The 13,234-nt window shown below is 34.7% G+C and overlaps 1 protein-coding gene across 2 annotated transcripts in view; it reads left to right on the forward strand.

Moving 5' to 3' along the window:
* The first annotated feature begins 1,172 nt into the window (after positions 1–1,172).
* LOC100263739 (3-hydroxyisobutyryl-CoA hydrolase 1) overlaps positions 1,173–13,234 on the forward strand; it is a 105,441-nt gene continuing 93,379 nt past the window's right edge. Inside the window, exon 1 of one of the 2 annotated variants that reach the window (XM_002264149.4) lies at positions 1,173–1,297. In XM_002264149.4, coding sequence (XP_002264185.1) covers positions 1,259–1,297 — 39 coding nt within the window. In that variant the 5' untranslated portion in view covers positions 1,173–1,258. The remainder of the gene's footprint in view (positions 1,298–13,234) is intronic. The other variant, XM_019225672.2, reaches the window with a different exon arrangement.

Here is a 13,234-nt window from a genome sequence, read left to right on the forward strand (position 1 = left end):
ATTATTTCTTTGAAAATTTTCTTGCCATAACACACTTAGAATGAATTCCTGGTTTTCATCTAAAATACTTTATTCATAATAGAATACTAAATGTTTACATGCAATGAAAATTTTGACTTATTCATCTTTTCTTAAAAATAAAATAAAATAAATTTTGCTTATTTTTAAATTAAATATTAAATAAAATATTATTAAGTATTATTATTTTCAAAGGGTTAGTTTCATTCATCTCCACTAAAGTTTTAGCTAAATACATTTAAACCTCATTGATTTGATATTTTATCAAATACCTCCTTTATTTTAAATGAGAGAAAAGATGAGTGAAAGCAAACAAATGAAAATGATAAAAAATGTATTTGATGAAATTTTTAAACAAATGAGAGTTGGATTTATTTAACTAAAATCCTCAGGTAAATGAAATTAACCTTATTTTTAAATTATCATTTATTTTTAACAAAAAAATAAAATCAATTATGTGTTTATGAGATTATTAATACCCATACATTTATAATATATACTTAACATAGTGTCATTCTTTTTATAAAAAAAAATAATTTATGATTTTATTATAATATTAGTATTTACATTTTACTAAAAATTAATTATTTTTAATCTATTTGTAATTAAAAAACTAATTTTCTTTCTAATCACACTTGAATTAAATTTAAGTAATATTACATAAATTAAATTTATAATTTTTTTTACACAATCAAAATAGGAAAATTATTTTTAAAAATAACTTTTCAAATGCTGTTATTTTTTTTTGTTGGTCAACTTAAAAACAATTTTTAAAAATAAATATAGACCTTAAGTTTTCAAAAATAAAATTTTAAAATATTTCTAAAGAAATTATTTTTAAAAATATTAAAATATTTCTTTTCAATGTTTTAAAAATTGCAAACATTTTAACCATTGAAACTAGTGTTGCCTGATGTTAGTTGTTGCGGGTTTGGGTCCCCATGAAAAGTCCTAATGGCTCGACCATGGAAGGTTCCTCCATTATCAACTAAAAAAAAAAAAAAAGACACCATTGAAACTAGTGGGTAAGGAAGATGTTAATTATTTTCATTTTAAAAAAATAAAGAACTTACATACAGAGCAAAGTAGAAGACCGGTTGGGCCTAGACCCACAACCGCTGTAGACCCTTCTAATTCGGAAACGGGCTGAAAAACCTACCCACAAACCCGACCCCACCTTTCGGGTATTTTGAAACTTTGATTCAATTCTTCGTTTCGCAGTTTGAGAGCAGTGACAGTCATGGCTCCACCCGGTTCTACCAATGGCGACGGAGAACAGGTTTGTGTTCTCTGATTCTCTGTTCAATTCATGTTAGGGTTTTGTCAATTTCCTTTTCTTTCTGTTTGGTTGCTCAGAAAAAGGAGGAAAATAGAAAAGTTGGTAAATTTTGGATTCTACATTTTCTAATATTGTTTTTGCTTTTCCTAGAAATTGAAAGGCATGGATTAACTAGGCCTAACAGCACTTCAGGGTTTGGGTGGTTTCTCTTTTTTTGTTGTTTCGTTGCTGAGAAAACTGGCAAAACTGGGAAGAAAACACTAATTTGAATTTTACGCTTTGGGTGTGTGCTTGTTTTCATTTCAAGATCGAATTGTCGGGATATGCCCTCAGTTTTTCAGATTCCTTTATTATTTTTTGTCTTCTGTCTTTCTTATCAATCAAATGGAGCATAATTGTTTGCACTAGAATCATTTAGTTCTGCTTCACGTTTTAATTTAACTCAGAGGAGCTCAAACAGAAACTGAAAGTTTGGAATAGAGAGGTCTTTGGTCATCTGGAAGATAACAAAAGAGCAGCCTTGCAGCAAGTGGACTATTGGGATGGTGTGGAAAGTGAACGAAGTTTGTCCTTGGAAGAGACAGAGGTAAAAAAAGAAGCAAAGGAAAGCTATCAAAAATGGGTCATGTTGGAAGAAAGTCATTGGAGACAACTCTCAAGGGAGGTGTGGCTTAAGGAAGGGGACAAGAATACGGGATTTTTTCATCGAATGGCGAATGCTCACCGGAACAACAATACGGTGGATAGAGTAAAAATTGATGGGGTTTGGTTGGAAGAGGATCAGGAAGTAAGGGAGGGGATTGCAAATGCTTTTCATCAGAGGCTCTCAGAAGATGTGGGGTGGAAGGCGGATATTGAGGGGATCCAATTAAACCGGATTAGTCAGCAAGAAGCAAAGAGCCTTGAGATTCCATTCTCTGAAAATGAGATCCATTCTGCTTTAATGGAGATGAGTGGGGATAAAGCCCCTAGGCCGGATGGTTTTACCATGGCGTTTTGGCAAAGTTCTTGGGAGTTCGTGAAAGAGGAGATCTTGGAGATGTTTAAGGAGTTTCATGAGCAAGGATCCTTTCTCAAAAGCCTCAATAACACCTTCTTGGTTCTGATTCCTAAGAAAGGGGGAGCAGATGACTTGGGAGATTTTAGACCCATTAGCCTCCTGGGGGGGCTATACAAATTGATGGCTAAAGTGTTAGCTAATAGGCTCAAGAGAGTGTTAAACAAAGTAGTAGCCCCTACTCAGAATGCTTTTGTGATGGGACGGCAAATCCTTGATGCTTCTCTTATTGCAAATGAGGTGATAGACTCATGGCAGAAAAGAAAAGAGAAAGGGCTCATTTGCAAGTTGGATATTGAGAAAGCGTATGACAGCATTAATTGGAAGTTCTTGCTGAAGACTCTTCACAAAATGGGTTTTGGTCCAAGGTGGGTGGGGTGGATGAGGAGTTGTATCTCTACAGCCAAGTTCTCAGTTCTTATTAATGGGGTTCCAGCTGGTTTCTTCCCGAGTTCTAAAGGGCTTCGTCAAGGAGATCCATTGTCTCCCTATCTCTTCGTCTTGGGAATGGAAGTGCTAGATGCCTTGATTAGGAGGGCGGTTGCGGGGGGATACCTTTCAGGGTGCAGCATCAAGGGTGATAGGAGGCACACTCTAAAAATCTCCCATCTTTTCTTTGCTGATGATACAATTGTGTTCTGTGAGGCTAACAAAGAGCATCTAACATACTTGAGTTGGATTCTCTTGTGGTTTGAAGCAGCCTCAGGCCTAAGGATCAATTTGGACAAAAGTGAAATCATCCCAGTTGGTGAAGTGGAGGAGATTGAGGCGATGGCAGTGGAATTAGGATGTAGGGTGGGATCTCTTCCGTCTCATTACTTGGGATTGCCATTAGGGGCTCCGCATAAAGCCTCCTCAGTTTGGGATGGGGTGGAGGAGAGAGTGAGAAGGAGACTAGCACGGTGGAAACGTCAATATATTTCAAAAGGGGGGAGAATCACTCTTATTAGAAGCGTTTTGGCTAGCATGCCAATCTATCACATGTCTCTGTTCAGAATGCCTAAGGCAGTGGCCAGGAGATTAGATAAAGTCCAAAGAGATTTCCTATGGGGAGGGGGAAGTGAGGTAAAGAAAGCTCATCTAATCAAGTGGGAGGCGATTTGTGAGGCTAAAAGCAATGGAGGGTTAGGCTTAAGGAAGTTGGTGCTCCTGAACAAAGCTCTACTTGGCAAATGGGTATGGAGACTTGCTATTGATAGAGATGATCTATGGAAGCAAGTGATAATAGAGAAATATGGGCAAGAGGGACATGGATGGAGAGCAAAGAAGGCTATTGGGACTATCGGCGTGGGGGTTTGGAAGGAAATATGGAAGGAATCTGATTGGTGTTGGGATAACATGGGGTTCATAGTTGGGAAAGGAAACAAAATCAATTTTTGGACTGATGCTTGGTGTGAAGATACAAGGCTGTCCCAAAGATTCCCCCACCTATATGCTATGGCTGCGCATAGGGAGGCGACTGTGGAGGAGATGTGGGATCAGAATTTCGGCCAAGGGGGGTGGAATCTAAGATTTTTGAGGGACTTTAATGATTGGGAGCTGGAGATGATAGGGAACTTATTGCATGTTCTGAGGAGTTACAAGCCTTCTATGGAGGAAGATTCAGTCCGTTGGAAGGGAGGAAGGAATGGTAAATTTAGGGTGAAAGAAGCCTATAGAGTGGTGACCAGACCAAATGATATTGGGTTTCCTTCTAGAAGTATTTGGGTGGATTCAGTTCCAACCAAGGTTGCATTCTACGCTTGGGAGGCTACTTGGGGGAGGGTGCTCACTCTTGATAGACTTCAGAAAAGAGGATGGCAGTTTCCTAATTGTTGTTTTCTATGTGGGTGTGAAGAAGAAACTGTAAATCACATTCTTATTCATTGTATAGTTGTCAGAGTTTTGTGGGATATTGTTCTTGGGTTATCAGGTGTGCAGTGGGTTTTTCCAGAAACTGTAAAGGGGGTGTTAACTAGCTGGAGGGGCCCTTTTGTGGGAAAGAAAAGGAAAAAGATATGGAAATCCATCCCGTTGTGTATTTTTTGGACGGTTTGGAAAGAAAGAAATAGGTTAGCTTTTAGGGGAGGAGAGTTAAATATCCAAAAGCTTAAGAATTCTTTTGTGTGTAGTTTGTGGAGTTGGGCTAGATTGTATATTGGCAAGGAGCGTATGTCCCTTATAGGGTTCCTAGAATGGTTGGCATCCAACTAAGGGATGGTGAGGCTTGCTGTTTTTTTGGCCTTTTGAGGGGTTTGTTGCTTTGTATACCCCCTGTATACTTGTAACTTTTTGCCCCTTTATCAATATATCTTGTTTTACTTATCAAAAAAAAAAATTTAACTCAGGCTTTGCGATTTTTTCTTTGAAGGATGGAGTTTTTAGAATTAAATTCATTATCTGTTTTATTGTCTAGATTACCCAGATTATGAATTCAATTCACTTTGGTTTTGGCTAATTTTATTTTATTTTATTTTTTGGTTTTGCTGTTTGGTTGCTGAGAAGAAAAAATCGAAATGCAAAATAGTTGGGTCATACTTTTGTTTCTGCTCCTTTTTAGTTTCTTACATTCCTCATTCACCAAATGGCTCATAATGTAGATGCTAGAATTATTTCTTTTTTTATATTTATTTATTTATTTATTTTTTTACCATTTTGATTCAATTGTGAATTAGAATTTATTTTAGTTGGATTTTTTTTTCTTTTTGTTTTTTTTTGGTATTTAAATTCGATTATTCCTAGAAAAGTAATAGTTTTGGAATTGAATTTTCAAGCTTTAAACCACTTATTTTTGTAAATTTCTTGTTTCAATCTGTTTTAGAGCATTTCTTTTATGGTTATTGTGCCATTTTTTGGTGTTTTTTCATGGAAAACAGAAGCTTTTTCAAGTCATTGATAATCAAAAGGAAGGAAAACATGACTAGGATTTGGAGGAGTATTTTGTGGGAGTTGTAGATATGGATTTTTGAGCAGTGACCATTTGTTTATGACAAAACAATGGTTAGTTTCTGCATAAAAGCAATGTTGCTAAATTATTATAAATCTTTATCATGTATAGACTGAGTTTCCATGCTGAAAAGGTTTCTATATTAAGGATATAATTAGGGGAGAATTGTGCTTTAGGTGTTATGGATGTGATAATCAGTCAGATGCTGATTTGTTGTAATCACCAATGGTTGGAAGAAAAATTGGGAGTTCTAGATGTACTTTTCTTTGAACTAAACATCCACCTTTCTTTGTCTTTTCTAAATAGAAAAGGGCATTTAAAATGACCACATTGCACTTTTCTTCAACCTCCAGCCACTCCAACCAACCTTAACCCTAGTTCCCTCCCCCTTCTTCTCAAGGTTCAAAGTATCAGCTGAGTCAGGTACGACTTGACTGAGTTGTATCTGCCTTGGCAAGGTCTACAATGAGCCCGGTATCTGATAGATATTTTTGCATTGGCTCAGTGGTAAATCAGTAACACTGGTTTAACTTGGTCAAGTTCCTGAGACGCCTCGATCATAAATGCAATGTAATTACCATAGATATGGCTTGTATATGCATAAAAGCTGTATTGGGCTTGCAATAAGGGTACTAATAAGATGGATTAGGGTCCATTGCACATGTCATGGAGTTCCATAGATGTGTTGGTCTACGCATCCCAAAAAGTTTTGTTCATGCCTTGTAAATTTAGTGCATACATCAAGGTATCTTTGACATTGAATAAAAATGAAAATGAGATGAATTAGGGGTCTATTACCCTTTTCATACAATTTCATGGATATATATAGGCTTGCAAACAAAAAAATAGTCTCATACATGTAGTGCATTTGCTTTATGCTTGCAGCACAACTGTCTAGTGCATGCCTAAAAGGCGCCACAGGCGATTTAACATTCAATAAGGGCACAAATAAGATGGATGAGGAGTTCATTGTACCTGCCATTTAGTTTCTTGTACCACTATTGATAAGTAATCAATTTTCTATGAAAGATATACAAGACTTGAGATGTGTATAGGCATAGAAAACTAACTACACTACTTGTACATTGTAATTGCATTTATAAGACATTGTAAATTTGTAATAGTGTCATTGCATTATATGCAATGAATATTATTATAAATATTATTCATATTTATTTTTAAGGGTTAAATATACTTTGCTCCCTCAACTTTTAGGGTTTTTTGCACTTGGCTCCTTCACATTCAAAAGCCAATAGTTTACTCTCCAAATTTGCTAAATAGTGTTAGTTCATATTTTTTTAGATGACTTGTATTTTCACTAACTAAAAAACTCATGTGCCTTGAGTGATTATCATGCTCTCATATTTTGAGTTTTAATCCCTTTCAAGGACTATTATCATGCTCTCGTATTTTGAGTCTTCATCCCTTTCAAAAACTATTATACCCTTACATTTAGGGTCAAGTGCAACATGGATTTTTTTGTTAATGAAAATAAATGCTGTCCACAATAAAAAAAAAAAAAAATGTGGTGACACTACTTTGAAATTTGGGGGCAAGTTTTGGATTTTGAATGTGAGGTGCAATGACAAAAGTCTTTGAAAGTCATGGGGCAAACTGTTTTTAAGTGTAATCTTAATAATAAGTAATTATTTTCAATAATGTGCCAAATTCATAATATTAATATTTGAAATAAATTCTACTCTCCTTGAATTGTATTAGAATACAATATGTACATCTTATTTATACACAATTGGGCATTAGATTCCCTTAAAATCTCTCCCATAAATAAGGAATCTTATTTCCCTACCACCTATTATCCTATAATCTCTCCCATAAATCATATTTTACCAAAGAAAGAAAAGGAAAGAAATAAATATAAAATTATTTAGAATCTACCAACACCCCTCTCAAGCTAGAGAATCGATGTTGTCCATTCCCAGCTTGCATGTAATTATTTGAAACTGATGACTAGCCAATCCTTTTGTCAAAACATCTGCAAGCTGCTTTTTTGTTGAAATATAAGGTGTGCAGATCAAACTACTATCGAATTTTTCCTTGGTGAAGTGTCGATTTACTTCTACATGCTTTGTTTGGTCATGTTGTACTGGATTGTGAGCAATATTGATTGTTGAATTTTTGTTGTAGTATAACTTCACTGTCCCTTCCTACTTGATTCCTAGATCATCAAAAACAATCTTTATCCCTAATAGCTCACAAATCCCATGTGCCATAACTTTGAACTCTACTTATGCGCTTGATCGTGTTACCACGAATTGCTTCTTACTTTTCCATGTCACTAAGTTTCCACCTAAGAATGTATGATAACTAACATCGATTTGCCACTGATCCTACCTAATTAGAAGTAATGTATGCCTCTAGGCTTACCTCTTTATTTTTCTTAGAGAAAATTCCCTTTCTAGTAAACGTAGAATCTTGTATACCACCTCTAGATGGACTTCCTTGGGAGAATGCATAAATTGGCTTACGACGCTAACATCATAGGCTATATCCCTTGCATGTGATAAGTAGATTAACTTCCTAGCTAGACATTGATACATTCCACATTCTACTATTGCATCTTATTGAGCTTCCCCTAGCTTATGATTTTGTTCAATGGGGGTATCAGTAGGCTTACAAAATTTACAACCAAGCATGCTAATCTCCTTAAGATCCAAAATGTACTTTTTTTGAGAGATAAAAATACCCTTCCTTGAATGAGCCACTTCAATCCCTAAAAAATACATGAGTTTTCCCAAGTCTTTTATCTCAAGAGCTAGTTTCTTCTTAAGTCTTTCTATTTACTCAATCATCTCTTGTTACAATTATGTTATCAATATAAACTATGAAAACAGTAAGTTTACACATATGTAAGCATTTGATGAAGAGTGTATGATCTCCCTGGCTTTGTCGAAACTCCATGTCATTTATAGCTTTTGTAAATCTTTCAAACCATGCTTAGGGAGATTGTTTAATGTCATAAAGTGCCTTTCTTAGTCTACATACATTATTTCTTTCGAAGTCTCCATTGAAACTCGGTGGTGTTTCCATATACACTTCTTCTAAATCACCATGCAATAATGCATTCTTAACATCAAGTTGTTGTAAAGACCAACCAAAGTTAGCTGCCAAGGATAATAATATACAAATGGTATTCATTTTTGCTACTGGAGCAAATGTTTCTTGGTAGTCTACCCCATAAGTTTGCATATACCCCTTGGCCACTAGCTTATCGATATCTCTCCAATGTCCTGTCAACTCTATATTTAATAGTGAACACCCATTTACATCCAACCGGTTTTTTTCCCTTTCATAATTCGATTGTGTGTTCATTACCCGACTCAGATTCAAACTCTTGAGCTTGTATTCAATTAGGTTGGGACTATTTCCTCCTAGAGTAAACCTATAGTGGCATGGTGGTTGCATTAATTCCTCCTTGATCCATTTTTGATGAGGGTTCTTGACCAGATGACCAGGAGGTAGAACCTAGGAGAAAGAAGCATGATTAAAAAATTCCAGGTAAATCAAGCAAACCATGAGAGAGAAACTTATCTTCACCTAAGTTCTCCCTTTGAAGATAAATATTAGGAAAAAATGATTGATTTCCAACAAAAGTGACATCCATGATTGTAAATATTTTTTGAGAAGTTGGATGACATCTATAATCCTTTTTGGTTGGAAAGTATCCCAAAAACAAACATTTTAAAGCTTGGGGATCAAGTTTGCCATGATTCGTAGTATAGACATGGACAAATGACATGCAACTAAAAACTTTGGGAGGAAGTTTACTAAAGCTATTGAAATGTGGAAGAAATTTTGAGTGTGTCCAATGGAGTTTTATTTTCAAGCACCTTTGAGGGTAGCCAGTTAATCAAATGAGCTATAGTTAAGACAACCTCTCCTTAATATGATTTAGGCATATTTTTTTGAAAAAGTAAGGCTCGGATTATTTTTAATAGATGTTCATTTTTCCATTCAACCACACCATTTGGCTGTGAGGAATTAATACATGAAGATTGGTGTATAATCCCTTATTTTTCAAGAAAAGGAGATGACACCTGATTAAAGTATTCTTTTCTATTATTGGATCCAATGGCTTTCATTTTAACCCCAAACCGTGTGTTAACCATTTTGTGAAAGATAGGAAACACAAAACCAACATTTGATTTGTTTTTCATGAGGTATAATCAATTCACCCTAGTACAATCATTGATAAAGGATGCAAACCACATTGCGGCATTGCTCCAAAAAAACTTGGGATTCGAGAAGGACTCCAAACATTAGTATGAATTAACAAGAAGGGGAATACTGATTTTATATTACTTAAAGGAAACGAAACACGATGATGTTTAGCTAATTGACAAACCTTGCAATGAAAATTGTTAACATTTGATTTATTGAATAATAAAGGAAACATTTTTTAGAGCAAAGAAAAGATGGATGCCCTAAATGAAGGTGATGTAACCATCTTTGGGCTTTATTCAATGATAATTTTTCTGAAAATTGAGAGTACCATACGATCACCACTGCTAAAACTGGATTTAAGCAGGTACAAACCCTCTTGTTCCTTAGCATGCCCAATTGTCCTCCCTGTGTCTTGGTCCTGGATTACACAATGAGATGGGAAAAAGGTGACTGTACAGTTCAAATCTTTAGTAATTTGATGAATTGATGGGGGTTAACTGAAAGTTTTGGAACATGTGACATGAATTTTAATGTGAGAGCCGATGTTAAAAGAATTTTTCCTTGGCTTGCCACAATTGCTAATGTGCCATCGACAACTTTAATTTTTTTTTTTTTATCCCTAGAACATGGATTATAAGAAGAAAAATGGTCTGAAGAAAAAGGTCATATGATCAGTAGCACTTGAGTCAAGGACCCAAGTACTTGGAAAACAGTCCTTTGAAACACAAAGAACATGAGAAATAGGATACTTACCTGATTGGGCGAGAGTATGAAGTAGTAGGCTTGTCCATTGAAGTTAGAATGCTATAGAGCCTCTCAATCTCTTCTCTGTGCAATCTACCAACATTTGAATCATTAGAAGCTAAGATTTCTGGTTGGGAAATCTCATTAGATTGAGCAATATGGGTTTGATGATTCCGCTGTTCAAATTGTGCATATTGATTTCCATACCCTCTACCAAATGATTGCGGCTTTCCATGGAGTTTCCAACAAGTCTCCTTGGTATGCCTAGGTGTTTTGCAAAACACACATCACAAGTCATCTTTGTTGATTGGTGATCTGGACACTTCACTTCCTCTATAATTGTTGTTTGGTAGTATAGAGTTTGGCTTCATAGTGACAAGAGCTAAACCTTCTATTGTTGGGGTGTCAAACATAATACTCCTTCTTCCTTCTTCTGCTCTTATGATGGAGAAAACTTTGTTTAGGGTAGGTAGATCTTCCTTTCCAAGGACTTAAGCCTTGACTTGATCATATTTCACATTAAGACCTGCCAAGAAATAAAATATCCTTTCCCTTTCAACATATTCGAGTATCATGACAACATCTTCACTGCACTTCATCTTAATATTTTGATAGTAATCAATTCCAGCCATAAGCTTTTCATGATATTATAACTTGATTGGTTAGCGGTGTGTAATCCCAATGGGTTGGTCTAACCTAGAGAGTTTGCTTGTTTTTACTTTGTATTTTCTTGTATTTGATTCCTTGTAGTTTTGTTTTTCTTTGGTGGGAGGATTCCTCATCCTTCTCTTGTACATCCTTTTTATCAATATATTCCTTTGTCATTTCCTATAAAAAAAAAAACAAAAAAATGATATTATAATATTTAGTAACATAAAAAGTACCTTGCTTGGTTGCACAAATCTTGGTCTTTATTTCGTAGATGTGGGCAACATCCCTCGCTTTGGAGTATGTTTGCCTAACAGTCTCCTAAATATCTTTAACCATCATCAAGAATATGCACATCTTGTTGATCTTTGGTTGCATTGGATTCCACAATCATGACATAATCATTGAGTCCTCTTCATCCCATGCAATGAACTTTAGATTGTCTTCGCTTGGGACAGGTCTAATTAAGTGACTAAGTTTTCCTTTTCCCTTTAAAAACGTTTGCACCAGTTGAGACCACACCAAATAATTGCAGCTATTGAGTTTGAATGGATTTTGTAGATTTTGACTTTCTGCAAAAGGGTTATTGCTAGTCAGGTTGGGAGCAAAGTTTTAAGATTGGATGATTTTTGATCTGTTGGATATATTGTAGCAAATCAGAAATAATTTTTGTAAATCTGACAAAAGGGAAAATTTTATGAGCCTATGTAGGCCAAAAAATTCGAAGGAAATGGGCATCAACAAGTTCTACTGCTAGCAATGAAGGCCATACAAGTGCAATGAAATTCTTAGCAATTAAAGCTTAGAAAGAAAAAACTTAGGATGCAAAAGAGAGCGTAGCTTTGATATCATGAAATAAAATTTGCTCGCCTTGAATTGTATTAGAATATGATATGTACATCCTATTTATACTCTGTTAATCTCTCCCATAAATCAGGGATCTTATTCACCTACTACCTATTATCCTATAATCTTTCCCATAAATCATATTTTACCAAAGAAAGAAAAGAAAAGAAATAAATACAAAATTATCTGGAATCTGCCAGCAATATTAATATTAAATGATAATACTACTAATAATAATAATGATGATGATGAGTAAGTCGAGGAAAAGACAAAAACTGGAAAAAGATAAGAAGGGTAATTTTTTTTTTCCTTCTGTTCTATAATAGCCTTCCCACTAATTTTACAATTTTATGTTCTTCCTTCAATTTTTATCCATTGGACCCTAAAACATAATTGTCCCTTGTTTCAATTATGAGTTTGACAGTATAGAGTTCTCAGTCATGGTTCCATTCAGTTCTACCAATGGCAATGGTGACCAGGTTTGAGTGTGATGCTCAATTCAATTCACCTTAGAGTATGCTCATTCCTTTTCCTTTTTGGTTGTTAAGAAAATGGAGGGGAAATAACAAATTTTGGATTCTACAATTTTTTTTTTTTGTTTTTTTTTTTGTACATTCTCTAGAAATGGAAAAGCATGGATTGACTAGAGCGAATACTACTTGAGCGCTTGTGAATTTTATTTTATTTTTGGTTTGGTTTCTCATAAAATGGAGGAAAAGTGAGACGAAAACAGAAATTTTGAATTTTAAATTTGTGCTGTTTTTCATTTCTAAGAAATGGGAAACTTGACTTTAGTAGACTGGATAGTTGGGTTAGGCCTACAGTTTCACCTCAATTCACTTCAGGATTTTTGTGATTTTTCTTTGTTTCTATTGTTTGTTTACTAATAACATGTGGCGAAATTTAGAAGAAAAAAAAATTGGAATTTTATGTCTTATGCTGTATCTGATGTCCAAAAAACATGAGTTCACCAGGCCCGATAGTTATGGCTACAGTTTGAACTTCTTTGTTTATTTATTTTATGAGCATCTTCTCATCAACCAAAGGAAGCATGAATGTTTTTGATTGAATTATTTGGTTCTATTTCATGTTTTAATTTAGTTCAGAATTAAATTCATTTTATTTTGTATTCTCCAGATTATGTGGATTCTCAATTCAAATCACATAGGTTTGTTTGTTTGTTTTTTTTTTGTTTTTGTTTTTTGTTTTTTTTTTTCCTCTTTGTGTTTTGCTGTTTGGTTGCTTAGAAGAAATAAAAAATATGAATTCTTCATTTTATGCTGTTTTCCTGCACAAATTCAACTTAACTAGGCCAAATAGTTGGGTCAAAGTAAGAAGTTTGGAATAGTCTTTTTAGTCTTTAAACTACAAATGTTCATAATTTTCTTTTTGTAATTTGATAAGTTTTGAGGCATTTTTTTATGGCTATTGTGCCATTTGGGTAGGGTATTGTGGAAAATGGAAGCTTTTTAAAGTCATTGCAAATCAGAAGGAAGAAAGACAAGAGTAGGATATGAAAAGGAGGGTTTTTCAT

The sequence above is a fragment of the Vitis vinifera genome, chromosome 15 (assembly GCF_030704535.1).
Source record: "Vitis vinifera cultivar Pinot Noir 40024 chromosome 15, ASM3070453v1".
Taxonomy (NCBI): Eukaryota; Viridiplantae; Streptophyta; class Magnoliopsida; order Vitales; family Vitaceae; genus Vitis; species Vitis vinifera.